Here is a 26,152-nt window from a genome sequence, read left to right as displayed (position 1 = left end):
CATGCTAGAGAGGCATGGTTGATATTGCATGTTCCTCGGCGATGACTCCCGTTGTTGTAGTCTTCTTGTAGGAAGCTGTACGAGCGGCACCGTTGCCTCCTGCCTGACGAGTAAAGTACACACCTTCCCTGCTCTTGTCTCCTCTCCGGTAAGCGTCAAAGTCGCATCCCCTCGACGTGCACGTTGCCCGCTGCAGTCGCGTCGTCCTGCGGCGCCACCATCGCCGCTGCTGCACGCCGTGTCTCACGTCCGACGGCGTCACCCCACTTGGCGGTCACGGCTGCTTGCCAGACGTGCAGCAGCTCTTCAGGAGAGGCAAATGGCTCATCGCCGTCCCACCGCACGTCCACGACGAGTGGATTCACGTACCGTCTCATGGGGCCGCCGTGCCCAGACACGTTGGTGGCGGTTGCCGCCTCCGCAGCTGTGTGGTTCCCGAAGCACACCGCAGAAAGCGCCTCCACCCACGAGCACTGGCAATATGCGTTGATGCCTGCGCTGGCGTTGCTCCTTTTAAGGGGGGCGTCGCTCAGCGAGCTCTTCGCATGCCTCGCCGCCATGCGTGATGCCACCACTGCAGCGCCGGACCAGCCGAGCACAAGCGCGCTGCGGGCACGATGCAGGAGCTCCAGTACCATGTTGGGTAACAACAGTTCCACCACGAGGGCTGAAAAAGTCTGCTGCGGCTTCAGGTGCATTGCGAAGGGGGGAGGGGTGCTGCCGGCACCAGCGGGGCTCGGGGACTTCGCTATGGAGACGGTTGACGGCGGCTGCATGCTGGCAGAGGACGGGGAGGGAGAAGAGTAGCTCTCCGCATCTTGAGGCAGGTCGTGGAAGAAGGCGTACAAGCTCCACTTCACACTCACAGACCTAGTCGACGCCGACATGCCTCTTCCATCGTCGCACACGTCGATGTTGCCACCCTTGTACTGCGCGTCCACGTGGCTGTCGGCTGGTGGTGTAGCTGGGAAGGCCAAGGACGGTGCCGACGCCGTTGTAGCTATCATCGACGGTGGCGATGCGGATTGCCCTCTTCTGAGGGACGGGTGGTGTCGCACGCCAGAGGCGTAGATGACCTCATCCCAGAGCTCAGGAGAGATGACCAGGAACAACCAATACAGGTACACAAGCGCCACGCTCAGCACCACCTTGAGCTCAATGCCCGGCAGTACAACATAAGGCCACCACAACTGTGCGTTGATGGCGAAGCAGTCTTGCATCTCCCCGACTGCCATTGCTAGTTGCTCCAGCTTGGGGGAGGTCCACCGCCGGATCGACGTCTCGCGCCGCGCCGCCGAGGTGCTGACATGCATCATGGAGTCCCACCACGCCCGCGCTGCGTTTTTCATGGGCGACGCGACCGTCTCCCAGAATTCCATCCACGCACGCCACCACTTCACCGACATCGACGTCCCCTCAATGGCTACCGGAACAGCAGCCCCCAACGCCTCACGCAGCGAAGCGATGTTCGTGACCAGCACGAGCGGCGCCATCACCACCATACGCACCACCTGCAGCACAAAGCTGACGGTGCTGAGGACGGTCGTTGCCAGAGTCCACAGCGTGTCGAAGGCGATCACAAAGGGGAGCTTCAGCAGCGCCAGCAAGAGCTGCACGACAGGCAGAGAGAAGAGCTGCGCGAGGTAAAACTGGGAGACAAAGGAGCTGAGGCTGCTGAAGATGGTGACAAGGACGGAGATCAGGTACGTGATGAGGACGGAGATGCGAATGGTAAAGCGCTCCTCCATCCACCGAGTGATGGGATCCAGTGTATGCTCCATGAACCGCTTCAGCTGCGGTAGGTGCTTGTACAAGTCATACAGCCCGACGGCTAGTGAGAGCAGCGGCCAGAGGTTGGTGAAGCACGAGTAGAGCAGGCGGAACAGACGACGGTATGGCAGACCGGTAGAGCTGTAGAAGATAGACCATGCTGGCATGCCGACCTCGACCATGGAGAGGAGCCGCTTCTGCTCCGCCACGCTCACTGTGTATGGGTGCGTGCCCGGCTCCGGTACCAGCAGCTCGCGCAGAATGGTGTTGAAGACGGGGTCAGCTGTGTACACACTGACGACTACCTCGCCGTGCGAGGACGTCAGGCGCGGCCGCACTGGCGACCGGCAGCATAGCTGCGGCTGCGAGTTGAGACCAGGGCGAGGGGCCGCAGATGCTGAAACGGCGGTGGTGCGGGCAGCTGCAGGGCTGCAGGGAAGAAACAGCGGAGACCTGGCGGCGTTGCTGCTGAGACTCAGTTGGCCACTGTTGCGCGCACCACTGCGGCTGATGCTTCGCTCCTCATGGCCCTGCGGGGCGATGCTCCTCATGTGTTCTGCAAAGCTGTTCTCTGGTGGGCTGCACGGGTCACTCGGAAGCGGGTGCTGGAAAGGCCGGCAGTGGAAGTTCTTAGGTGCCGCCGTCGGCGAGGTGGCGGTAGAGGTTGATGGCATGGACGAGTCGTTGTCGTTGATGCTTCTCATGCTCTTGACGTTGCGCAGTGCATCTGACAGACTCAATGACTGTGGCGGCGGCAACGCTGCTTGGTATGGGAGGGTGGGCGTGCTGTGTGGCTGCCACGGATGGTGTCGATGCAGCCCGAGCGGAGGTCCGGAGAGACCCACACCGGTGGCGGTGCTGTCGCGCGCTACCTCGCTGCCCTTGCCACCCCACAGGGTATCCCTTGTGCTGTCTGGAGCGGCACTGCTGCGCCGAGGCCTTTGCACTCCGCGGCAGCCATCGACGCGACAAACGTGCGAATCTGCTCTAGTCAGTGGCGACCCCCGAGAGGTAGACGAGAGCAAGTTTGGCTCGTCGGAATCCTCGTGCACGAGCGTCTCTCCAAGCGATGGGAACGGCACTGTGTGGACGCTCGTGCAGTGACCCGCACTTCCGCCCCTGGTCGCCGACTGGTGGCTGTCGTGCCGCCGCCGCTCCCACTGCTGTTCCTGCCGCTGGTAGCACGGGGCTGCCGGGTGTGGACGCGGGATCTGACTCGCCACCCCGGTAGCCCACTGCTCCTCCATGAGCTCCATCGCATCTTCGCATTGGTAGTACGCCAAGGCGTCGCTGAGCAAGGGGAAGAAATACGTGTGCGCCGCTTTGGCTTCAATGGAAAGTCGATGCGAGGTGAGCCGAGATGCGTAGTCCATCGCCGTCACATCGGCGTGGGCGACTACCACGACCTCGACGCCGACAGTGGCCGGCGTGGTGCTCGCCGCCCCGGACGAGGGCGCAGCCGACGCTGCAGGAATGAGCGACAGCAGCGGCTGCCCCGGCGTGACCGGCGAGGTCATCATGCTTGCCGCGGACGCTGTGCCTGTGCTGTGTGACCACACGTAGCTGTTGTAGATGCCGCTGTCAGCCCTGGACACACTGCTGATGCGTTGCAGTTCAGCTGGGGTGGGACTGCGCTGCGTGTCGAAGGCGAGCGGGAGGACCAGTGAAAGTCCGGTGCTCGGGGTGGCGAAGGTACTGGAGTTGCGAGCTGAGGCGATGGGATGTAAGGCATTCTGCGCCGTTGCGTGCTCGCTACCGGGCGATGAGAACGCAATCCTTACCGATTGCGGCGACAAACTCGTGAAGGAAGAGACGGTGCCCATTACGGTTGCAGAAGGGCTTTGCGAGAGCTGCCGCGCCGAGAGCGTCGGCGACATGCTGTGCGGCGGGGTTCCCTCACGCAGACCACCGTTGCCCACCGTTGCTATCCGCGCATATTGAAGGGATTGACGTAGACATCGGGTTGAGCCCCGGATGTGTGGTGAACGCCGGAAAGCGCCCTCACTGCAGAACTTGCTGCCACTGGTGTTGCCCTCGATGATGCCATCGTCATCGTCATCGTCGTCGTCGTCGTCCTTGCTCAGGTCGCTGAGGATGTCCCCGCTCGGTGTGGCTGCATCAGAGACGGAGAGGGAGTCATCGACGTTCACCTGGGTAATGCGACTGAACGCACATGCCGACTTGGTGTTGTAGGTAAACCACGGTGCTTCTCCAAAGACGCGTGCGTGGAGCATCTGCAGCAGGTTAGTGGGCTTATTCCACCCCCAGCGAGATATTTTCGTGGTTGCCGTGCAGGTGCTGCCGTGCGATGCCATACGCTCTTTTCTGCTGCCACCGCTGCTTGGCATGTCGAGTGTGGATTCAGTAGCGACACCGCCTTCGCTTCCACCGACCGACGGAGATGCCCCAGTGATGCTGCTCGGTCCGCGCCGCCGGCGCTGCTCTGCTGCTGCGGCTGTATCGCTCTCGAGCACTGCCTCTTCGCGATTCACCACAGGCGTGACGAGAAAAACAAATCGGTCGCGTGGCTTTGCTGTGTGCAGCCAGCGCACCGTGTGGCCTGCCACCTCGCCTCCACGCAAGCGACGGTGATTGAAGTAGTCGCGCCCACCCGCTGTCGTGGACCATCCGGCGATGCTGAGGTAGTGCAGCAGCACGGGTGCGATCACGTCTGTTCCCATAGGAAAGAATACGCTGTCATGCGTCGGGATCACTTGCGGCACACATGGAGGTGCGTCATCGACACTGCCACCGCCACAGCAGTCTACGCTGTGGAGGCGCCGGCGCAGGGGTGACGACGGCTGCGGTTGTAGGTGCTGTAGTGAATGCTCTCTGTGTCTAACAGAGAGAGGCGCTGCTGTCGTGGCTGTCCCTACGCGGGGTGCAGCCTTCGTAGACGTGGCAGGTGGGTCAGGCAGGGGCACTGAAGCTGAGTGCGCGTGGCCATTCGCGTCCACGGGCATGTGTGATGACAGTCGCTGCTGTTCAGGCAGTCGCGCAGGGCACCCAAGGTCCATCAGAGATGGCGAAGAGGGGCAGAGGGGATGCGAGAGAGAGCGTGGCGGCGAGAGTGGCGGCAGCTGCTGTTGCGCTGCCACCCCTGTTGCGAGCTTCAGCGTATGATTGGCCTCCGGTGCACTAATCCGCGCTGGCTTCGACTCGCCCGCGGCGACAAGTGTTGCCTGTGCCTTAGCTGGTGCTCCAGATGCGTTGGCATCGGAGTAAAGTCCAGCGGGGGAAGAGGTGGAAGAAGATGGCGCTACACAGGCCTTGTCAAGTGCGCCGGCTTCTGTCGGGGAGGCGGTGGCGAAGTGAGTCTCTGTTACCGTTGCTGGTCGCCCACTGAAGCTGAGCTTCCGTGGCCTTTGCCGCGTCGACTGACTGGACTTCCGCGGGGCAGCGGCACCGTTGCCTCGCCGTTCCACATCGCCGTCCTCTTCCGGGTCCTCGACTTCTCCAATCTCCTCCACGACCTCCACCGTGTCGCTGCGGCAAGCTGGGCGATATTTCGGCGGCGCCGTGAGGTCCAGTGGAGTTGGGCTGCGCAAAGACGGCGAGGGCGAGCGCGTGTGCTGTGCTGCAGACTGCGAAATGGATGTGGAAGGAGAAACTGGGCATGCGACTGCTGGCGTACACAGAGTCGAGGAGGACGATGTCAGTCGCTGGTCCTTCACGACTCTCTGCAACGAAGGAGTTCTGAGGGCGAGGATGCGGGGAAGCGTGACCTCCAGCGCTGACGGTGGTACTGGTTGGTAGACGTGCTGCTGCTGCTGTTGCAGCTCTGTAGCTGCCGTCAAGACCAGCGGAGGTGAGTTGCATGTGGGGGACAACTGAGCAGAAGGGGGGCTGCGTGACGGCAGTGCGGCGGTGCGGTGTGCGTGTTGGTAATGCGGTACCCCTGCGGCACCCATGGTGTCGGAAGAGGACTGCATGTCCGTGATAGGGAGCGTGCTCAGCTGCTGTCGCTGCAGCACCTCTGCGCCGTCGTGGCCATCGTCTCGGGACCCACTGCCCCTGCGGTGTCCCTTCGCCAACGCAGAGGTCAGCGAGCCAGGATGAGTCTGCGGGTGTGCAGGCCACACCTCTACCAGTACGCACGGACTGTCGCCGCGGCTGTGAGCGATATCAGTCCGTGGCGCCTCTTTTGCCGCCGGCATGGACGAGGAGTGAGAAGAGGAGCGGCCGCCTGGAGTGGCCTCCACGGCACCGCCGCCTCCTTGTCCATGGCCGACACTACTGCCTCGTACCCTGGCAGCATTTTTGTGAGTCCCAGTCGCTGCGAGACTCTCGGTCTCCGCCATCTCGTCTGCAAGAGCTCTGCCCACGTATGTCCGTGTCGGCGAGAGTGCACCCTCGAGACTGTAAGATTCGGTACCGACAGCATCGCCTCGCTCATGTCGGACGGAGGACGCGAGGAAAGATGAACAACAGGTATCGACCGGGAGGTGACAAGACGAGGAGGGCTCGTTGGATGAGGTCCATGAGAGCATCGCAGACGATTGTCTGCTGAGGAAGAAAAGAGACTACGTGGCGCTCGCCGGCAGACGAGCAAGACAAGATGAGAGAGGAGGTGGGGCTGATGAGGGGAAGATGAGGAAGTGCGAAGGGGGACGCTCAGACGCGCACACGCACACAGTAACCCAGAGTAATTAGCCAAGCAAGCAGCAGAGGAGGAAAACAACAGCAGCACAAGAGACGAAAAAGAACAGAGAGGAGGATAAACAAGAAGCTCAGTAGTCTGAGAGAGGAAAAGGGGAGCGGGAAAGATGCAGGAGGGTGAGTGGTTGAGGTCGAAGGTCGCGCGCAGTCACAAGGAGTGAGGGCGAGAGAGAGTGTGTGTGTGTGTGCAGCCTAGAGGAAGTCAGTGCGATTTGGGAGAGGGATGTGCCTCGTCTCAGGGAGACTCGCATGCGATGCACGTACCTACGGACACCCACGCACACACCAGCTGTCCTGTTGCGTGGGCACCGAATGAGGCGCTCTAAGCGCAGGTGGCAGCGGCGGAGAGGAGAGAGAGGTGTGAAAGAGCAGAGCTGAGAGGGAATCGGAGACGTGTATGTATATGCTCGTCTATGCCGGTGTGTAGGGCAGAGCTGAATAGTGGTGGGAAGGGGAGTGGTTGGCCAGGGCGGGAGGGGGGAGGGAGGAAGAGTGAGTGAATAGAGACGTTCATGCAGTCGCTGACCTGCTCGAGACTCTCAGTGTGTGTCAGGCTTTTCTGGTCATTCCAGTGTTAGGTGGGTGTATTCGTGTGCCGTCTTTGCAGAAAAGTGTGTCTGACGGCACCCCTGAGCAACCCCACGCACCCTCCACGCGCATGCGTGAGACGAGAGAGATGAGACGAGAGGCGTATCCATGCACCTTGTGCCGTGTAGAAACATCCACACACCCACACGAACGGCAGACGTAGCAGGCAGCGGAGGAGGAATGAGAGCACACGCACTGTTGTTAATTGCTGTAGTGGGTGCGTTGAAAGGGAGAGGGGGAGAGGTAGGAAGGGAGGGAGGCCTGGCGCACCGGTCTACGTGTCCGCTCTCTCGCTTTACCCCAACGACACTCACACGAGTGCTTTGCTGTCATGGAACAAGATGGGGGAAGAAGGCAGAGCGAGATGAGTCGGTGACGGTCCAACAGCGGAGGAGGGGAGCCGAGCACGCCTTGCATGCTCACCGCCCCCCTTCCCATCCCTTCTTTCTCTTGTCTTTGGCCCTGTGAGTAATTCCGTCATTGCGGAGGGTGTCGTGCAGGCACGCGTGTATCGAGGGTTACGCCGCTTCCCATCGAGTAAGCAGGATGCATTGTCTTTGCTGATCTCTGGCGTGGAGAGGGAGGCAGTGGTGCACACGCTCGCACACGCATACAACTCGCAAAGAGGCCTCCTTTTAGTCATGCGCGGCATAACGAGCCAGAGAGAGAGAGAAGGGATGGGAAGGGAGGGAGGAAGTCGCTCTGAGTGCCGAACGCACACCTGCACCAGCGCTTAAGCGCTACCTAAGCAGAGGAGAGCGCGCAGACAACACGCGGGCGCATCACACCCATACAAGATGTCCCACTAAGGCCCTCAGACGCGCTCGTCCGTGCCTAGACCCAGGCAGACCACACGCATCCACGCGAAGGCGAAGAAGGAAAGTTGGACGATGTGAGGAGGGTGGGGTACTTGAGGAAGGGGGTGGGGAGGAGCTCACGTTGCGGACGTGAGACGAAGACAGCAGGGGGGTGGCGCCATGGGGCTGGGGCAGGGAGCACACGCTGTGCTTTACAATGTGAAAGGCAAACAGAGAGAAAAGGGGCGGGGGCGGGGGGATGAAGGAATGAGCGAGGGGGGTGAGGGAGGAGGGAGGAGGGAGGAGGTGCGTGCGAATAGGCACCTCCGAACAACCAAACAACCAACAAACCACAGAGAACAGAAGAGAAGGCAGGAAAGTGCTCTACAGGAAGTCTCACAAGCAGAGAGACGATGCTAAACCGAATACCTCTGGAAGATGACGGTGCAGGGATAGGAAGAGAATGCGCCCTCTCCCTCCCCCCACCAGTGTGTGCATGCGCATGTGTCGCTGCGTGAGTGCTTGCTCGCACGTATCTACGTACCTCGATGAAGCTGGGAGGTTTCAGAGGCTGAGTGCCGGAGCTCCAGAGTGCGCCCAGTAGAGAAAGAAGAATGAATCAAAGAGAGGCGATCTGCCGGAGTAAAGTGAAAAAAAAATACCAACCAAACAGAGAGGCAGACGGACACTGGTCGGCGGCACTGCTGCCTCCGCAAGTGTGGGGGCTGTGACAGTGGGATGCGAAGATAGGAGGAGCGAGGGGGGAGGCCGGTTCGCGCTGGCGCTGTGTTCGCGCCACCTGCCCTTCTGCGCTGCTTGCTCCTGTCGTGGTCTTCCACTCTCCCTCCCTTTCATTTCCTACCTCTCTTTGCCTTTCCATCACTCCCTCAACGTTTAACCGCACGGTAGCCGAGGTAAGTGCGGCGAAGTTGTCGGCGTAAAGCGCTGATCGACTTGTTCGGGGGTGGGACGACGCGTTATACGAGCGAAGAGTGTCGCCGGACGGTGCACGCAAGAGGAGGACCGAAAAGGAAAAAAAAATACGATCGTCGCCACTTCCTCTCCGGAGAGGTCCCTGCGCCTGTGAGGTCTCGCCCTCTCCCCGGGGGGGGGGGACACAAGCGCGCCCCGGCAAGGCTGGCAGGCGAGTGGGTGAGTGGCCGGTGGTAGTGATGGTAGAGGCGGTAGCATATGTGGCGTTGGGTACACAGTACGAGCATTGAAAAGAAGACCAGCACACCCACACCCACACAATAGTGTGCAACACAGCGCAGTTCCTCGTGCTTCGCGCATGGGTGAGAATGGGCGGGACGGGTGGCGAGTACCGGCGCGGGGGGGAGGGGGGAAGAGATCTCACCTGCCACGTACAGGAGACAGACTTCATAAGCGCAGCGCATAGACACTCCTGGGGATCGATTTTTCAGCATTGCGCTACCCCCTGCTCGCTCCACAAGCGATTGCCGGATAGGCGCGTGCAGTCACCCCTCTCCATGTTCTGCATGTCCTCACACCCACCCCTTCCCATACCTCTCGCGTTGGTTTTCTCACCCGCTCACGAGTTTCTCCTGCTGTCGCGGCCGCTTTTCTTTGGTGAGGCGGACCTCTTCGGCGACGAGTTACCTCGGGCGCGGTTCCATAGGTTTTTCACCTTCTTCTCGTAGCCGCTGTCTTGGTCGTCCTTCCGGCTCGACGTACTGCCGCTGCGCTTCTTCATCGAGGCGCCACCACCGGTCTCATCGATGGCAGAGTTTTCGTTGCTGCGGCGTCGCTGCTGAGCTGCGGACAGAGAGTGCTCCGGCGGTACACTCTCTCTGGAGAACAGCGGTGTGTTCTTTGGAGACGACCCGCTAGCGCTGTGCTTAAGCGACCTCGACGAGTTGCTGCAGGACTGCTTCAACTTTGAGGACTTCTTCATAGGCTGATCACTATCCTTGTGGCCGCTGACTTCCGGGGACTCCACCGAGTGTACTACCACTGGATGCGCGTGATCTTCGGGGTTGTTTTGCCTCTCTCGGACTGGGACGGGGCATGACTGGGACACGGCCGGGGCCTCGAGCTCCTGTTGGCTTTCCTGCACCTGTAAGACGTCACTGCACCAGACGCGGTAGCGCACCTCGGCATCCTCGGGAACGTAGAGGACGATGGGGCGCTTGCTATTGTAGGGGATCATCAGGCTCTCACGGAGCGGCACGAAGGTCATCGGGTTCGCCGGGTCGCTCGGGGAGCACTGGGCAGGGTAGATGTCGTCGAGCGTGACGACGTAGTACGGGTAGCCCCAGCTCTGAAGCGTCTCCTCCGACACGGTACCGGTAAGTTGATAGAAACAGCCATCCTCACATCTCACGTGGCGGCCTGGAATGAGCTGTACGCGCAGGTGATGCTGCTCAACAGCGGAGTCCTGTTGCGGCAGGTAGATGACCGTGCGCTTCTGGCGTGGGCCGGCTGCTGGGTATGGTATGCGGTAGTCCTCGAGGGAGGGCATTGCTGAGAGACAGAAGAGGAAAGGGCGAATGCGAGAGCAAGAGAGCGAGAGAGAGAAAGAGAGAGCAAATTCGACGGGGCACACAAGGGCTCTCGTGCGTGTGTGTGTGAACGAGGGAGTAATTGACTGGCTGAATGAAAGGGTGTGCTGAGGTGAGAAGAGCGAACCACAACGCACAAACGAGCTAAGAGAGGGAGGGGAGGAGGGGAGGAGAGGGGGGGGGCAGAGCTGAAAGAAAAATAAAGAGTGGCACTTCCGGTGAGTGCCCGCTGCTCGCGTGCGTTTCGTGGTCATTCTCACGCAGAAATGCCCATCTACAGACATGTTGTCGATGGGTTTACTGGTGTCCCATCGTGTTCGTGCAACTGCACTACCCCGCAACGTCAGTCGATAACTTGTTGAGGTCGCGCGGTGTATGACTATTGCAGTTCCTCCCTGTGGGGTGAAGGCGGTTGCACCACCGCACACCATGACGAGAGCCCACAAGCGCGTGCAGAGAGGCACGACCTCATCCTCTCGGTTTCCTTGTAACGCCTCTCTCTGTTCCTTCCGCACCCTGCACGTCAGGTGGTAGAGCTAAGCATGCGTGTAGAGAGAAGGCAGAGAGAAAAGCGTTAGAGGGAGAGAAGAGATGGAAACAAGGCAAGGGAGGGTGTGTGTGTCGGGGGAGGGGGCGGCGAATGCGGGAACACAAACACCTCCCACCTGCACCTGTGCGCGCATGCAATACAGTTTCAACGCAGACGTAAAATGCCAAGACACACTCCGAACTGCAGGGGCAGCTACACCCAGGCAGACGAAGCCTTCTTTGCGATATAACTTATCCAATACCGAAAGCACGAGAGAGAGAGAGACAGACGAGTTGGGCATGAGAGAAAGAAAAGAGAACACAGACCGGCGGAGAAGCTTCTGCGAGAGGCACTACGGGTCGCGTAGCACATGGCTGTTCACATCTCCTTCGCTTTGATGCTCTTAGCCTTACCTCTGCCGGATAATTTGGCAGACCAGATGCGGTAGCGTAACACACCGTCCTTCGGCATGTACACCACGATGGGCAACTTGCTGTTGTAGCGGTAGAGGTTGCTGGTGCGCAGCGGCACAAAGCGCAGCTTCTTGTGCGCTGCGTTGCCGATGGGAAGCATTGCCGTCCCCGCCATTTCGGCCAGTGTCACAACGTAGTAGGAGTATCCCCAGCCATCGATGGTCTTCTCCTCAATCTTACCGCCCAGGAAGTAGTGGTTGGCGCCATCCAGCAGTTTGACGCGGCCAGGGATGAGCTCCACCTTGTAGTCGTTCAGCTCCGCGCTGTCGCCTTTGGGATCGAGGAGGATCACATAGCGGCGTTGGCGCGACGTCGGCTTCGGGTACGGCGCCTTGTAGCCGGCAAGTGTTTTGCCAGCAGCGGCGGACATCCCTACGCGTGTCTGAGGAGGTGAGGTAGCAGAGAATGCGGAAAGAGAGAGAGAGGTGTGGGGTGGAAGGCTGTTTGAGTTGCTGTCCGTCTGTCTCTCCTTGTGTATGTGTGTGTGCGCGCCTGCGCTCGCGCGTTGCGATGGAGTGAAGAAGCTAAGTCAGAGCGAGCGAGAGAGAAGTCACGAAGTTGACGAAAAAAAAGTGACGGCTCATCTGTTGTGCACACGACCGCAGCACGTGCACCGGAGCGGGTGTAAATTTTGGAGGGAAGGGGGAGGGGAAGATGAGACAAGTCGAGTAGCAGGCGAGTTAGTGAACACGTCAGTGATGTCCGCCTGCCCGCCACCCCCCTCCCCTTCCACGTCATCCACTCTCATGTCCCTCTCTCTTCCCTTAATCTTTCGTAGTCCTCTCGCGTGATGGAGAGGAGGGGGGGGGGGGGGGGAGGCGCGCGGGTGGTGTAGGGTGGCTGAGGGGTAGAGAGGGGATGAGGAGGTGATGGTGACATCGTTGGTGTTATCGAGCCGCTCAGAAGGAGAGAGAGGCCTATGAGGCAGGTGCTGGAGGAAGCGAAGAGGGTGGGGTAGGGGAAAGGGGTGGAGGGAGAGTGAGCACTGCAGTCACTGGCATACCAGGTAGAGGGCGTGCATCCCTGTCCGTTGCTTGTTCCTGCTGATCAAGATGTATAAAAGAGGCGAAGGACGACACAGCAGCCACTGTAGCAGGAGGGCGACGCTCATGGGGAGGGGGAGGGGGAGGGGGAGAAATGTCATGCACGCTCCGAGAGTACGCATTGCATGCTGATCCGTTCATGTATGAAGCGAATGATGCTGATAATGTGTGTGTGTGTGAGAGAGAGCGAGAGCAAGAGAGCGAGAGAGACTCGGATAGGTTCTACAGTCGACTACCAGTTCGCATAGGCCCGAATCACCGACCGCTGTCGTACTCCCCACTTCTTTGCTCTGTCTAGCGCTTGGTCTTGTTTTTCACTCCTCCACATCCTCACCACCGTCACTCTCAGTCTCTCGCTACGTCTCTTCCGCTGGTAGCACCTAGAAGGCTGGTGCGGTCGCGTTCGCGCGTGGGGGGGTGTACGTGCACATGTGTGGCCCTGACGACTGGGCAGGTGGTGATGGTCTTAGGGGGGAGGGAGAGGAAGTGAGGGAGGATCTAGACTTCCGGGGCTTTTTCGATTTCCTCTCCCACGTTGTTTTCGCCGTCGCATCAGGCGCCGTCGTTGACGCACTGTAGTCGTTGAGGTTTTAAAAAGGCCCAGAGGACTTCCGTGACGCGCATCGACACGGAGCACCAAAGAGAGAGAGAGGGGGGGACTCCTCTCAGCGAGGGGAGGAGAGCAGCACCTCCTCGGTCATGAGTCGGTGTCGTGACCCTCGTCACCTCCAACGTCGTCATCGTCATCATAATCGTCGTCGTCGTTGTCTTCGTTGAAGGAGCCAAAGAGCTTATTCCATTCTACGTATCGCTGCACCTCGGCCGGCCCCACGCTCGGCTTCAGACGCTTCAGGGCTTGCCTGAAGTCCTTGCGTTGCACCGGTCGGAGATCGGCAGCTGCCACGGCGCTGAGCTGCATGACCGATACCTCACGAAGGGGCCCCATGGCGGCTTCCCTGCACAGCTGTTTGAGGTCGGCGCCGGAGTAGCCCTCAGTGCTGCACACGAGACTGTCCAGGTCGGCGTCGGTAAGTGTATGCGTGACTCGAGCTGCTACTGTTGTGGTGGAGGAGCTGGCAGCCTCACCAGCATTTCGAGCGTCGCCTGTCTCGTCTGCTTCACTCGGAGCAAGCGACTTGAAAAGGCGTTGAATCAGCTCCCGTCGAGCCGCCTTGTCCGGCAGCGGGATGTAGAGCCGCTTCTCCATGCGCCGCCTTGCGGCTTCATCCAGCTCGTCGGGTCGGTTTGTTGCCCCGATCAGGAGTACTCTGTCGCCGCGGTCGGTCGCCACACCGTCTAGCTGGACCAAAAACTCTGTTTTGACTCGCCGCGCCGAGTCCGCCTCCCCCTCGCCGCGCATGGACAGAAGCGAGTCGATTTCGTCAATGAAGATGACGCTCGGCTGCTTCACAGTTGCGACGGCGAAGAGGCAGCGCACGAGCTTCTCGCCATCGCCGACCCACTTCGACATGAGCGATGAGGAAGAAATGTTCAGGAAGGTACACGCCGCGCGGTTGGCGATGGCGCGGGCAATCATCGTCTTTCCAGTGCCGGGTGGGCCGAAGAGTAGCAGTCCGCGCGGTGGGTCGCGCAGTCCTACAAACAGGTCTGGGCGGCGCAGCGGCCACACGATTGCCTCCTCCACACTCGCCTTGGCGTGCTGCAGGCCTGCGATGTCGTCCCAGCCCACCTGTCGCGCACCAGCGCCGTGCTCCAGTATTTCCATTGCGACCTGCGTCACGAGCTTCGGGTCGAGCGGCAGGAGGATCGGTGGAACAGAGCCGTCTGGCAGCAGCAGGGAGGCCGGGTAGCCTCCACTGTCGTCGTCCCCATCGCCTTGGTGGTTGTGGCTCGCGGTGGCGGCGCTTCCCGTGCCGCGGACCCCGCCAGCGCCACTTGCCGACCCAGTTGCTCGGTTTGTGCCACCGGTGGTCTTGGCTGCAGAAGGCGCCGTAATGCTGTTCAGCGCAGTGTGTACATCAGTTGCGCCTGCTGGCGCCTTGGGCTGCTGTTGATGGTACGGAGGCTGAAAGCCAGTGTTTCGCCGCAGCCCGAGGGCTGGAGACCGCTTGCTGAGATACGCGGAGCACATGGCACGTCCTTGCCGGACGTCTGCCAGGAGTTGCTCACCAGCTGTAACGAAGCTGCCAACAGTCGCGGATGGGCTGCTGCTGTTCAGCGCCAGGTAGCCTTCACCACTTGGTGTTACCGTTGGGGCACGTGAGTTCCTCTCATCCCCTCCCTCGATGACCCCGTTGACTCTGCTGCTGTGGCGCAGGTCGTACTCGTACGGTGGAGCTTTGGAGGGGGCAGCAGAGTACAGCTGCTGCTGCGGCGGTTGGTTCAGCCATGGTGAGCGCTTCGCAGCCGAGGTGGGTGGCGGAGGTTGCTGCTGTTGGTATTGCTGCGGTGTGGAGAGCCCACTACAGCTGATGAATGCCGCGAAGGTCTTCTGGCGAAGCGGCCCAGACGGCGACACGATAGGAAGATCCTGTTGCGACTGCGGTGGTCCCTCGTGCGAGCGTGGCGTGCCGCCAACTATTCCGGCACGACTCTCAGTCATTTCAACCACATCACTCACGTCACCTTCCACCCACTGCTGTGATCGCTGCTGCTGCTGGGACTTTGGTGCAACAGCTCCTCTGACAGTCGCGGTGCTGCCACTGCTCTCACCGATTCGCACTGTAAAAGAGAAGGCGGACTGGCGTGTGCGTGCCGCCGCGGCAAAGTGGTCGGCCGGCGCGACGGGCAAGGGCGGCGGCGGCGGCGACTGTGAGCGGCTACGCGACGAAGGAGTTCGTGAGCGTGGCCGTGAGGCGGCCGCCTGGGCACGGGCAGGGGTCGCCTGGAGGGGGAGGGGTGGGACAAGGGGGCTGGTGGCACTGCCGCTTTCACCCCGAGCAATGTTGATGGCTGCATCGAGACGAGCCCTTTGAGGTACTTCGTCAGTGTGGTGTTCTGCAGGACTGCGAGGACGCCTCTGACACGGCGCGTTCCTTGCCGCTGGCAAGCCTGTGCGCGAGGGCTTTGTGTGTCTCCCTGCTCGTCCCTCGGACGAGACGTCGCTGTTCTTGCCCATGCCTGCCGCGTCCAGGAGCTGCCGCAGCTTGTCTGGCGCTCCCGCCCACAAGGCAGCAGCCATGCGCTGTGTGTCGTCGTCATCATCTGCTGCCACCGGTTTGTCACTCGGAGAGAGGCACTGCAGCTGGGCAGCAGCGAGAGTGCGCAGCTTTGGGCAGTCTCCTCGTGAGGAGCACCACAGGCGAAGTACAGACCCCCACAAGGTACACGCTGGAAGCGCGTCCCTCACGATTGACAGCTCGGCATCGTCCCGGGACGCTTCACAGAGGACTCCCGAGGTAGAGAACAGAGTAGTGACCCCAGCACCACTGCGCTGCGAGCCGGCTAACGCAGTAGCTGCCAAGGGTTGGGAGTAGCGCATGCAGACCTCCGCGACTTGATAGCGCATGGGTGGTCCAGCGTCGCCGCCCGGCCCCGCACGTTTGCCTTGGATATCTCTGTCTTCCTCTACCTTACTGTCTAAGGCCCGCTGACGTCGGTTGATGTGACATAGATGTGGAAACACCCAGCCAAGCTTGTCGGTGGTGTGGGGCGCGGCAGCGGAGGAGAGGCTGTATTCCTGTGCCTCCCCCTGCATGGCGTCGGCCTGCCGCCTAATGGAGCGAAGGGTGTCAAACATGCGTTTGCCTGTGAGGTGTCCACGCGCGCGCGCGTGGCTTGTGTATGCGCTGTCGAAGCACTCTACGACTGGGCGGCTTCTCTATGATGCGCTGCCGCTGCTGTCGTAGCCGTTCTCACGGGGTGTGCTTTGCTTCTTCTGTAGTCGATTCAGCTGAGCACGCGTGTATATGAGCGGTCATCTGCACGGTGGGGTGTGTGGCAGGAAGGGGGGAGGCGATGGTGTGATGCCGCCACAGAGAGAAGCAGAGAAGCGCGCGAGGGAGGGATGGAGGGAGAGTGCACGCAGGCGGAGAAGGAGCAGCAGAGGAAGGAGGAGGGGGGGGGTCAGTGCGATTCATCACTGTGGCGGGCAAACGAGTGATGCCTAGGGCCGTTAAGTCAGTGCACACGCCCGTTTCGGCAGCCGTGTGTGTGTCCCCTAACAACCCTCTGTCACCTGTCGCTCTTGCGCTGCAGGAGAGGAGGTGATGTGCACGGAGTGGGAGACAGGGAGAAAATGCAAGCGAGCGCAGGGCCTCCCTGTCACCCCGAACAACGACACACTGAGCAGACTTGCGCGGCACGAATGAGGGAAAGAAGCGAACGCACCCGCACGTGCACATGATAGATCCGCTCCCCCCACCCCCGCAGCGACAGTGGCGGTGGAAGAAAGAGAGGAGGGGGGGATGTAGGGGAGTCGTGGAGGGCGTGAGGTTGTGCGTGTGCGTAATGGCTGTGGCTGCAGTAGGTGGAATTTTCGACTCTCTTCGACGTCGTCGTGCTTCTCCTCTTCACTCCCTCGATCCTCGGCTGTGCTGCTACCGCGTCAGTGCTGCACCTATGAAAGCGCACCTGTCGTGCTCGCCTCGGTGTGCACATGTGTTGAGGGCGGACGACAAGGGAAGATGTGTGGAAGCATCGCTTCCCACCACAGCAGGAGGCCCACTACTCTCAGCACGTACCAGAGCGCCCATGAACCTTCCCGAAGCTGCACCCGGGCCTTGTGCATGGCCCTGTCGGCGTTGTTGCAGCCATCTGCCGCAGCAGCCGTGCTTGCAATATCAACCACGCACTGCTTGATCATCTCGTCACGATGTATCGTAGCCTCCGCTGCCGCAGTCACAACTTCCACTGCCCATGGCGACATTTCTGACCTGGTCGGGGCAGTAAAGGCTGCAGGAGCAGCGGTCGTCGCTATCAACGACTCCAGCGCAGCTTCTAGGCCTGCTACGACGCCGGCGTGCACTTCGCGAACACTGAAGAGGGGGCCGCTGCGTGATAGAGTCTGCTTGAGGAAGGTGCCCAGCGCGACCGTCGTCCGTCGCGCCTCGCTCACGGGCTCGCACTCCATTGTTGTTGTGAGACTGCGCCCACCTGGCGGCTGCTTAGCCCCGGCCAACTTCTCCGTCGCCGACGCCCACGCCTGGTGCCACATGGCAGGGAGCGCCACAGAAATGCTTTGCCACATCGCTAGGACATGCTGCCCAGCCTGTTGGCGTTGGTCACCCCCTAGTCCAACCCCGTCGTCTACCCGCGCCGCTCCCATTTGTGTGTGTGCAGCCAACATGCGCACCACCGTGCTGTAGCTTCTCACAGCGTCGCCGTCGCGGTCAGTGGAGTCCGCACTCGAGGCCGCATTCTTCCTCGCCGTATCCAAGAGCTGCCGTGCGACGTGAAGCGGCTCCGTGACCGTTGCGCAGGGAAGTACGACGTTGCCGTTCGCCTCCGCAAGCACGGGAGAGTCGCCCTCGCACGCGTGATAAATTTGCATCAGCAGCGCCTGGACTGCATGCACCCAACTTTGCCTTTCTACAGAGCGTTCTGCCTCCCAAGCAAAGCGGTGGCGCGCCGCCGTGCCAGCTGCGAGTGCAACAGCCGCAGCGTCATCTTGGTCGGCCGTGCGTACGCCGGCACACGGTGTAGGTGGCAGTGCCGCGTGTGGGGGGATGGCGGGGGAGAGGAGGGCGACGGCACCAACGCCCTTTTTTCTCCGCTTCGTGCGATCGACGGCCGCCCCCTCTGCGCCGCTTCCACTGCCCGATGTCGCGTGCGCGCTGCGAAGGCCTCGAATGCCACTGTGAAAGGCGGCCGGCGCAGGGGAGCAGTCCGCTGGAGGGCTTGTCTGAGAAAACTCACAGGGTTGCGTCGGTGCAGGAGGCCCACCGGCTGCAGCCATTACAACGGAAGTACTTACCAAGGCGGAGGCACTGACTTGCTGAGGCGGTGTGCTGGCGGATGGCAAAACACACGGAGATGTGTAGGTGAGCTCTTGCGCCACCGACTGTGGAGTTTGACCATGCCGAGGGTATGCTAAGGCCACGTCGGAGACAAAGACGTCATCACTGCCGGTGACGTGCGCCGTCCCCGCTTCTACCGGTACTTTTGCTCTTGGAAGCGCTGGGAGGGTCTGCTGCTCGAGCACTGCTGTTGGGCGTCCCCAGTCATCGTCGTCACTCCAGTCTTCCATATTCATATGCACGCTGCGGGCAAGCGGTGAGGCATCGCTGGCATGAGGATGACACGATCCCGCCAATACGCCGTGGCGCTGACGGACCTGGGCCATACCAGGCAAGTTCGATCGACGGTTGCTCTGACCCACCACCAACGTATGCGCATGCTGTTCCTGACAGTTTTCTTTGGTTGCCCGGCCTTTTTCGATGATTGTGTGACTGCTGCTGAGCGGCAGTTCAGGCCATGCGGTGTTGTCACCGTGGTCGTTGGTGCTGTCGCTCTTCTTATGAAGTTGGTAATGACGGGCCGAGTCCGCGTTAGGAGAACCGTCGCTATCACCGTGTGCGGAAGAGAAGAGTGACCGCAGGGGCCACTTGCGGCTAGTGCGAGGGGCTGCTGGAGCGGCTGTGGTTTTGCTGTTCGTCAGATGTGCCACGGGATCGTTGCCGGGCTGGATGGTGCACCCAGTGCTGCCTCCACCGCCTTCCAGTCTCTCTGCCGAGGCGGATCTAGGGGAAGCAGAGTTAGTGCTGCGACGCCACATGAGCACGAAAGGGTGCTGGTAGACGTGTGTAGGTAAGTGTTTAGGTCAGTACGCGAAGTACCCATGTAGGAGGGCGAGTTGTTCAGCTGGCTTGGCACACGTGCTGATGCGGAGGCCAGGCGGAAAGGCAAAGAGGATGGAGAGGGGGAGGGAGGCAGTGGGGAAGTTGCGCCAGGTGAGGGGCAAGCTGCGCTACACAGACGTCATGGACACCAGCGGCATCGTCGGCGTCATTGCCGTTTCGGGTCAGTTGATTTTGTTTTCGTTGGCCAACCATTTTTTCGGGGAGGACTACGACCGCTGCTCGCCATGTGCGGACACGCATGTCCACGCTAACACGCAGAGAGAGAGAGAGAAGTACCCATCACAGGAGGACGGGAGGAGCGATGGCGGCAAATGAAAGGGGCAACGCGCGGCAAGAGCGACGAGCGACACATCCGACAGAATAAGGGGAAAGGGGCTCAAGGACGCACAAGAGCACTACAGTAGACCGCCCCACCACACGCGCGTGCCGCTCTTCACGCCTCTGGCTGCGGAGAACTTTCGGCTGGTTCGCTCATGCGCTCGGAACTGGGCCGACCCTGTACGAACCAGCCGCCCATCGCAGCGGCGGCGTCACCCTCGGGAGCCCTCACATGACTACGTGCCGAGATGAATGGAGTGTAGGCATTACCGTGTTGGTGCTGCAACGTGCGGGGAGCCTCGCTTCCGTCGTGGCGTGGTTGCGGCTCCGAAGAGGGACGCCGCGACTCGATGCCGCGTGGTGTGATTGTCAGCGTGGCTGCCGCTCGTGCGTCTGGAGAAGCGGCCGAAGACAAGGCGGCGGCGAAGGTTCGCTCCGGCAGGGCGCTGCTGCCGACGGTGCTGAGGCGCCCGCGACGGCCACCGCCGGCTCGCAGAGACGCTGACGGAGGCTCTGGGCGGCGTGGAGGGTTGGCGGCAGCGCCGTGTACTTCCGCTCCCGCTGCTGCCGCTATGGTTGTGCGCGTCATCACGTCGTGCTGATCGAAAGCGCTATCCTGCCTCATGAGCTCCTGCAGCGCCACTGCCTTGTAGAACTTGGTGAAGTCGCTGAAGTCCACGAGCGTCGGCAGCACGGCGCCGCGCGGTACGCCAGGAAAGAGCAGCCGCTCCACATCCATGCGGCTCATGTGCTTCTCTTCGCCCAGCGTGAGCATGATGAAGTCTGTCGTGTCAGTGCGGTCTAGCACGCCAAAGTGATCGACATCGACGCCGTCGAAGAAGAACCGCAGTGTCTCGACGTCCTCCATGCCCATGGGGATGTCTGAGGTCTTTGCCTTCTTCATTCGCACTATCATGCGCTTGATTAGTCGCTCCGACTCCTGCATGCACTGCGCAACGAAGGACAGGCGCTGCTGCTTGTCGAGGAACCGATTCTTCTTCTTCACCCGCGCGGCAAGGATTGCGTCCAGTAGCTGTTGATCTTCCGGGTTCTCCATGAGTTCTTGGGCATCCTTCACCGGCAGCGTCAGATCGCCACCACCAGCTTGCAGCTCTGTCGACCCGACAGCCGGCTCAGCGGCGTTGCGCGTCGTCTCAACAGTGGCGCGAACCCGGTTCACGTAGTGTGTCGCCCGGCGTCCCTCGGCAGCGGCTGCCTTGATGCGCGCCAGCTTATCCACAATGTCCCGCATCTGCTGCTGGACATGCACGCTCTCCTGGTACGCCCCGCCACGTGCGTAGCGCTGGAACTTTGCGTCGTTTGTGAAGCCTATCTCTGTCAGCGCATACCCGCATGGGAGCGTCTCGAGGAAGGGGAACTTGGCAAACAAAGCCTCGTTGGCAGCTTGCTTGCGTGTGGACCACGCAGTGAGGTAGTTGATGATACGGTGCGAAGAGGCGGCGCTGTCCACCAACTGACGCAGCCCACTGTCCTCGTCTAACTCCTCCTCCGTGAGGCGTGCCCAGCGCAAAGGAAGTCTCCGCGGGTTCTCGACACGGTCACGCCTGGTAGCCACCTGCAGCCGGCGAGACTGACGCACTGCTCGGATGTTGGCGGACGTCGCCGCGGGAGGCTCGATCGGCGCCTTCGATCGCTGTACGATCCATATCTGCAGCAGCGCCTCCAGTTCACGCAGCCGCGCCGAGAGTAGCGCACTCACTCCGGTTCCGTTGGCTGCGTAGCGACTGAGATCGCAGTGCTCGAAGATGTACCTCATTGGCTCTGCAGCGGCCTCCATCGCTTCCTGCGTCACCGCCTGCGCTAGAAGTGGCTGCGCTTCGCGAAGTGCACGTTGCACCAGGGCCACCTCGGCCGCCTTCTGCGCTGCCTCCTCATCATCTTCCGGCAACAACGCATCAAGTGAGTAGGCACGGTAGCGACTTGCCGAAGAAGGCGTAGCGCCTTGCGGTGCTGCGGACACCTTCCTAGAGCGTCTAGCCGGCTCCGCAGAGGCGCCTTTGCTCGGTGCCGCGCTTCGACGACGACGGCAATCGGCCGGGGACGCGATCTGTTCTTCCAACACCGAGGTGTGAATCTCACGAACCTCCTCCTCTTCCACCTGCGAGATGCTGATGCGAGAGCGCTGCGCGCTGGGCGGGCGAGAGACGCGTTGCTTCGACTTACTCCGTGGGGTGCTTGTGGGGCCTTGGTCTCGCTGCTGTTGTTCTAGCTGTGGCCTGCGAGCTGATGTCATCGCCACGACTGCGGTATCGCGCGGGGTCTGCTGCTGCTGCTGCTGATCGCTCTCCTGCTCACGCAGTAGCCCCACGGTAACCTCCGGCTCCTCACCCGCAGCGGGAAGCACACATGAGCCCATGCGCGAAGAGCTGAGCTTCCGCGATTTGGTTCGCACAGGCAGCTCCAGGTTCGCTCTGTCAGATCTCGCATCGCGTGTGCTTGACATGGCCGTGGACGCTCGCGTCTTGGCGGCACGCGCCGCGAGCTGCGGTTTTGTTGGCAACTGTCGCGCGTGCCTCTTCCACTGTTGCTGCTGAGGTGGATGTGGAGTGCGGTGTCGACCTCCGCTAGCTTGTCTGTTGGCGCCACCGGCGCTCGTATCAGACACATCTGAACGATGCGGTTCGACAGCCAGGTAGGTGTCGGAACTGATCTCGTCCAAGTCGTGCTCGACCATCTCTCCGGGAGTCTCGTCGGGGATCGCTTGGGCTGAGGTGATGGTCGTGCGGCGCGCACGCAAGCGCTTCTTAAGCACTCGCTTTTTCCCTTTACGTGGATCCGCTGCACCACCTCGTGGTGAGAGACCTGCGGCATCGCTGTTCGATGCCCCCGCCGTCCCCACTGGCGGAGCAGGCGTCACACGAGGGGGAGGGACAACGGCAGAGGCAAACCTGCTCTCTGGCCTTGCCGCCCCTGGGGTCACCGATGCCAACCCGTCAGCTGGCACAATCGTGCCGTCGCCTAGCATTGCGCATGCCTCGTTGTAGGGTACACTCTCGGCAGCGTTGCTGCCGAGCCGGTGCCGGCTTCCAGGCAGCGAGCGCTGCCGGCGCTGCTGTTTCTGCGGCGTTTGCTGCTGTGACGCCAGCTGACTGCCTTGCGGGTGGTCCGATGGAGGCGGCATTGGCAACGGCCCATTTGGCGCCGTTAGGATGTCGCTCGGCACGGTGGAGCAGGGTAGGCTTGTGTGAAACTCATCTTCCTTAATCTCTGCGAACACGTTATCGGGAATCACGTCGACGTACAACTTTGTCCAGCTCATGCTGCGTTTTCTGCGCTCGCGCGGCTTGCGCGTTCTCGACACGCGTCCACCGCTAGTGCTTGCTGGATCACTCGCCTCCGTGGCGTCTTCTGGTATGTCGCTGAACGACACCAAGCGACGTTGACGATGACGCAGGCGCAGCTGGTGTTTCCACCGCTTTGTCAGTTCCTCTCCGCTGAGCTGGCGCAGCGGCTTCTGCGCAGACACCTCACACGCTCTCTGGGCCTCAAGCACGTACGTTTCGTCCTCGATAAGCTCAACGCTTCGCTTGAGCTCCTCCGTCTCGAGCGACTCCATCAGCTCCAGCTGGTTGAACGTGGCTAACAACGACTGCCGCTGCGCCTCCAGCTGCTGAAAGGCGGCGTCGCGCCGCAGCGCCGGGTTCACGTCCCGCACGCTCCACGGGAATCGTCGCCGCAGCGCTGTCAGCTCCTGCACCATGTCCTCCGACGCGCTGACGAATGCCATCGACAGACTGGCCAACAGCTCTCGATCTTCGACAGTGGCTGGTGGGGGGACGCCGTTCTTATGCTCTGCCACCAACACATCGCGCGTCTTCACCAGTAAGTTATGCAGATCCAGCAGCGATACTGTTGCTGGCACCACGTCCATGACCTGCAGCTGGTTCAGTCGGTTCGCCATCGCTGCATTCACGTCGATGATGCGCAGCGCCTGCTCCTCGGCACACTCGCGGAGGAGGTCCTCGTAAATCCGCAGCTTCTCCCGATCGATCGTCTCGGCCGCCAAGACCGTGCGCCACTTCCGCATATAAGACAGAAAAATGGAGTCATCCGAGAGGGGCAGGTGTCGCAGCGGCACCCCGTGCACGTCGTTCATGTCCAGGAATGGATGACGCGAGCGTACGGCCTCGTCCTCGTCCGCCTTGCACACGCGTCGCGCTTTCACCCGCTCCGACGCCTCAAAGTACAGCCCCAGTAGCGCCTCGTCGCTGGCCGCTGCAGTGTCGCCGCTCCCAGGGAAGTCGATATCGCAAATCAGTACACCACCGATACGCTGTGGCAGGAAAGGATGCTGCTGACGGCAGCGCTCTGTCTTCATGTGCTTCTCCTCCACCAGGTGCATTACACGCGAGAGAAGGGCTTCTTCCGCGGCCGCCACCACCTCCGGTGGAGCGATGCCCTTTCGCGCCAGCTCCAGCTCTGTTGCCATGGTAGAAAAGGGGACATCCGTGAACGCGTCAATTTCGCCGAGATGAATGCCTGGGAACGGTTCGACAGGCAAAAAAGGAAATCGATCGGCGAGGCTTTCAAGGTCCATCATATTGGCAAACTCCCACTCCGCCTCCTCCTCGGTGCGGCGCATCACCCACTCGCGCATCCGCTTCTCCAGCTGCTTCTGCGTCACCGTCTTTGCATGCGGGCGCGGCGAGCTGAGGCTGCTGTTGCTGACGATGCTGCTGACACGACTGCGCCGTCCAGCCTTTGGGGTTGCGTTGTTGGTCATCGTTGACGAGGCGTCATCCTCGACTGCGGTGCAGTGTAGTGTCACGTACTCACTGTAGAGCCTCTGGAAGAGTGCGTCGTGCTCCAGCTGCAAGCGCTGGAGCGGTACAGGGAGCTCTTGAGCATCGAGGAAGGGGTAGGCGTCACGCAAGTGGTTTTCTGTCGCTACATAGGCCGCCACGCGCTCGCTCATGCGAATCCGCATTGCCTCCTCACGGTCCTTCACACTCTTTAGCTTTGCACGCAGGGGCCCAATGAGGTCCTCGCGCTGCAATGCCAGCCTCATGAACTCCGGATCGGTCTCTAATCCCAGATCCTCCACAGGCACGCCGTTTATCACGGCCGGCAGGAAGGGGTACCTCGCGCACAGGTCACTTGGCGGCTGTAGGAGGCGATCACGCTCCGCAGCCAGACGCATGAACTCGTCGTCTTCGTCCAGCCGCAGCTCTGAGAGTGGCACACTCGTCAGGTAGCGCGTCTGCAAGAACGGATACCGTCTCAGGATGGCGTTGTCACGGCGCTGCCGACTCCGCTGCAGTCGTGCTGCGTCTCCGGTAAGCTGGCGCAATCGCCGCTTCAGCAACTCGGAGACGCAACGAGCACCGCTGCGGTACCCAGTCGACATCAGTGTTGCCTTCTGGCGCTGCAAGTACAAGAACTGGGAGTCCTTGCAGGCCTTGGCATGTGCGGTCTGAGCGTGTGAGGCGTACGTGTCTTCCTCCACCCACGAGTCCACGTCATCGTTGCCCACAACGTTGCTGTCATTCTCAGGAAAGTCGAAAAATGATGTCGTCACCTGACGGCGGGCCTGACGACGAGACCAGAGGCGGTGCTTGTACTGCGCCACGTCGGTGGCACGGCGCAGGCGGGCCACCTGCGACGACGGGTTTCGATGCGCTTTGGCAAGGCGCAGCTCTGCCTCGGCCACACAGTAGTTATTGAGGGCATCGGCCACACATCGGTCGTCGCCGATTAGAGCCACGCTGCGTGCCCACATCTCTTCCTCAACCTGGACCAGAGTAGGATCCTCTTCGTCCATGAAGGCTACCCAGTCCGCATACGCGCTACGCAGTGTTGCAAGGTAGTCGTCCAGCGAAATGGAGGGGTTAACATCGCGCACGCAGTTGGGGAAGCTGCGCCGCAGTCGATAGAGTTCACTCGCAATGTCCGCCTCTGCTTCCAGATAGGCACCCAGTAGTGCATTGCCTCGCCGCTTTATTGCCTTCTTTGCCACAGCCTCGTCCTCCGCATCGCAGTTGGGGTTCTCCATAACGTCCAGCCTCCACTCCACAATCTCTTCATCCTCTGGAATGTGCAGAGATGCAAAAACAACCCCGACAGAGCGGCGGTCTTGCGGCAAGAAGCGCTTGCGACCCTTCATCTCCGCCGCCACAACGCGGGACGCCAGCTCGTCCACCCGCTTCTTCATCTCTCCTTCCACCAATTCCACAACCGAGACGTCAACCTTGGCAGCCCCCTTTAGACGAAGGCGCCGCCGCATCAAGCACTGCAGCTTGCGATCCACCTCCACACCCACATCCCGCAGCGGCACCAACAGCACGTCGCTGTGGGCAAGATAAGAATGTCTAGCCCGCACTGCATAACTCTCTTCCATGCGAAAGGAGTAAATTGCAATTACCTCCGCCGCAAGCTGGCGCGCACGGTCGTGGGCACGTGTCTCCACCGCGTGCAGCTTTGCCGCGTTTGTGCGCGGGCTCCCCAGCAGCGGCGCGCGCTGCGCCACCAGCGCCTGGAACAGCTCGTCCTGCACCAGCGGCAGCTCGCTCAGCGGCACGCCTGCCACGCGCTTCGACAGGAACGGGTAGCGCGCCTGCGCCTCCTCCGTCGCGCGCAGCTTTGCCGCCGCCAGCCGCAATACTACCTCGGTCATGCCCCGCTCATAGACAGACACCGTCGACTCCTTCGTACACGGATCCCTCCGCAAATCC

General features: G+C 61.3%; 5 protein-coding genes and 1 pseudogene across 5 annotated transcripts; all 6 read right to left on the bottom strand.

Moving 5' to 3' along the window:
- Positions 1-155: 155 nt before the first annotated feature.
- Positions 156-6,260, bottom strand: LPMP_150520 (hypothetical protein; the record flags this gene model as incomplete). The annotated part of the gene is made up of 1 exon (XM_010699125.1): positions 156-6,260. One exon carries the CDS (start codon positions 6,258-6,260, stop codon positions 156-158), a length of 6,105 nt encoding a protein of 2,034 aa, XP_010697427.1.
- A 3,106-nt stretch (positions 6,261-9,366) lies between these two features.
- Positions 9,367-10,296, bottom strand: ISP3-2 (ecotin, putative; the record flags this gene model as incomplete). Its single annotated transcript, XM_010699124.1, has 1 exon — positions 9,367-10,296. One exon carries the CDS (start codon positions 10,294-10,296, stop codon positions 9,367-9,369), a length of 930 nt encoding a protein of 309 aa, XP_010697426.1.
- A 947-nt stretch (positions 10,297-11,243) lies between these two features.
- ISP2-2 (ecotin, putative) lies at positions 11,244-11,708 on the bottom strand (the record flags this gene model as incomplete). Its single annotated transcript, XM_010699123.1, has 1 exon — positions 11,244-11,708. The coding sequence occupies one exon, from the start codon at positions 11,706-11,708 to the stop codon at positions 11,244-11,246; it is 465 nt and encodes a 154-aa protein (XP_010697425.1).
- A 1,370-nt stretch (positions 11,709-13,078) lies between these two features.
- LPMP_150490 (katanin-like protein) lies at positions 13,079-16,081 on the bottom strand (the record flags this gene model as incomplete). The annotated part of the gene is made up of 1 exon (XM_010699122.1): positions 13,079-16,081. One exon carries the CDS (start codon positions 16,079-16,081, stop codon positions 13,079-13,081), a length of 3,003 nt encoding a protein of 1,000 aa, XP_010697424.1.
- An 819-nt stretch (positions 16,082-16,900) lies between these two features.
- Positions 16,901-19,057, bottom strand: LPMP_150480 (hypothetical protein; the record flags this gene model as incomplete). The annotated part of the gene is made up of 1 exon (XM_010699121.1): positions 16,901-19,057. The coding sequence occupies one exon, from the start codon at positions 19,055-19,057 to the stop codon at positions 16,901-16,903; it is 2,157 nt and encodes a 718-aa protein (XP_010697423.1).
- Positions 19,058-19,575: 518 nt separating this feature from the next.
- On the bottom strand, positions 19,576-26,151 carry LPMP_150474 (annotated as a pseudogene).
- Between the last annotated feature and the right edge of the window lies 1 nt (position 26,152).

The sequence above is a fragment of the Leishmania panamensis genome (genome assembly GCF_000755165.1).
Source record: "Leishmania panamensis strain MHOM/PA/94/PSC-1 chromosome 15 sequence".
In the NCBI taxonomy this organism is placed as follows: domain Eukaryota; phylum Euglenozoa; class Kinetoplastea; order Trypanosomatida; family Trypanosomatidae; genus Leishmania; species Leishmania panamensis.
This window is presented reverse-complemented; position numbering and strand designations above follow the sequence as displayed.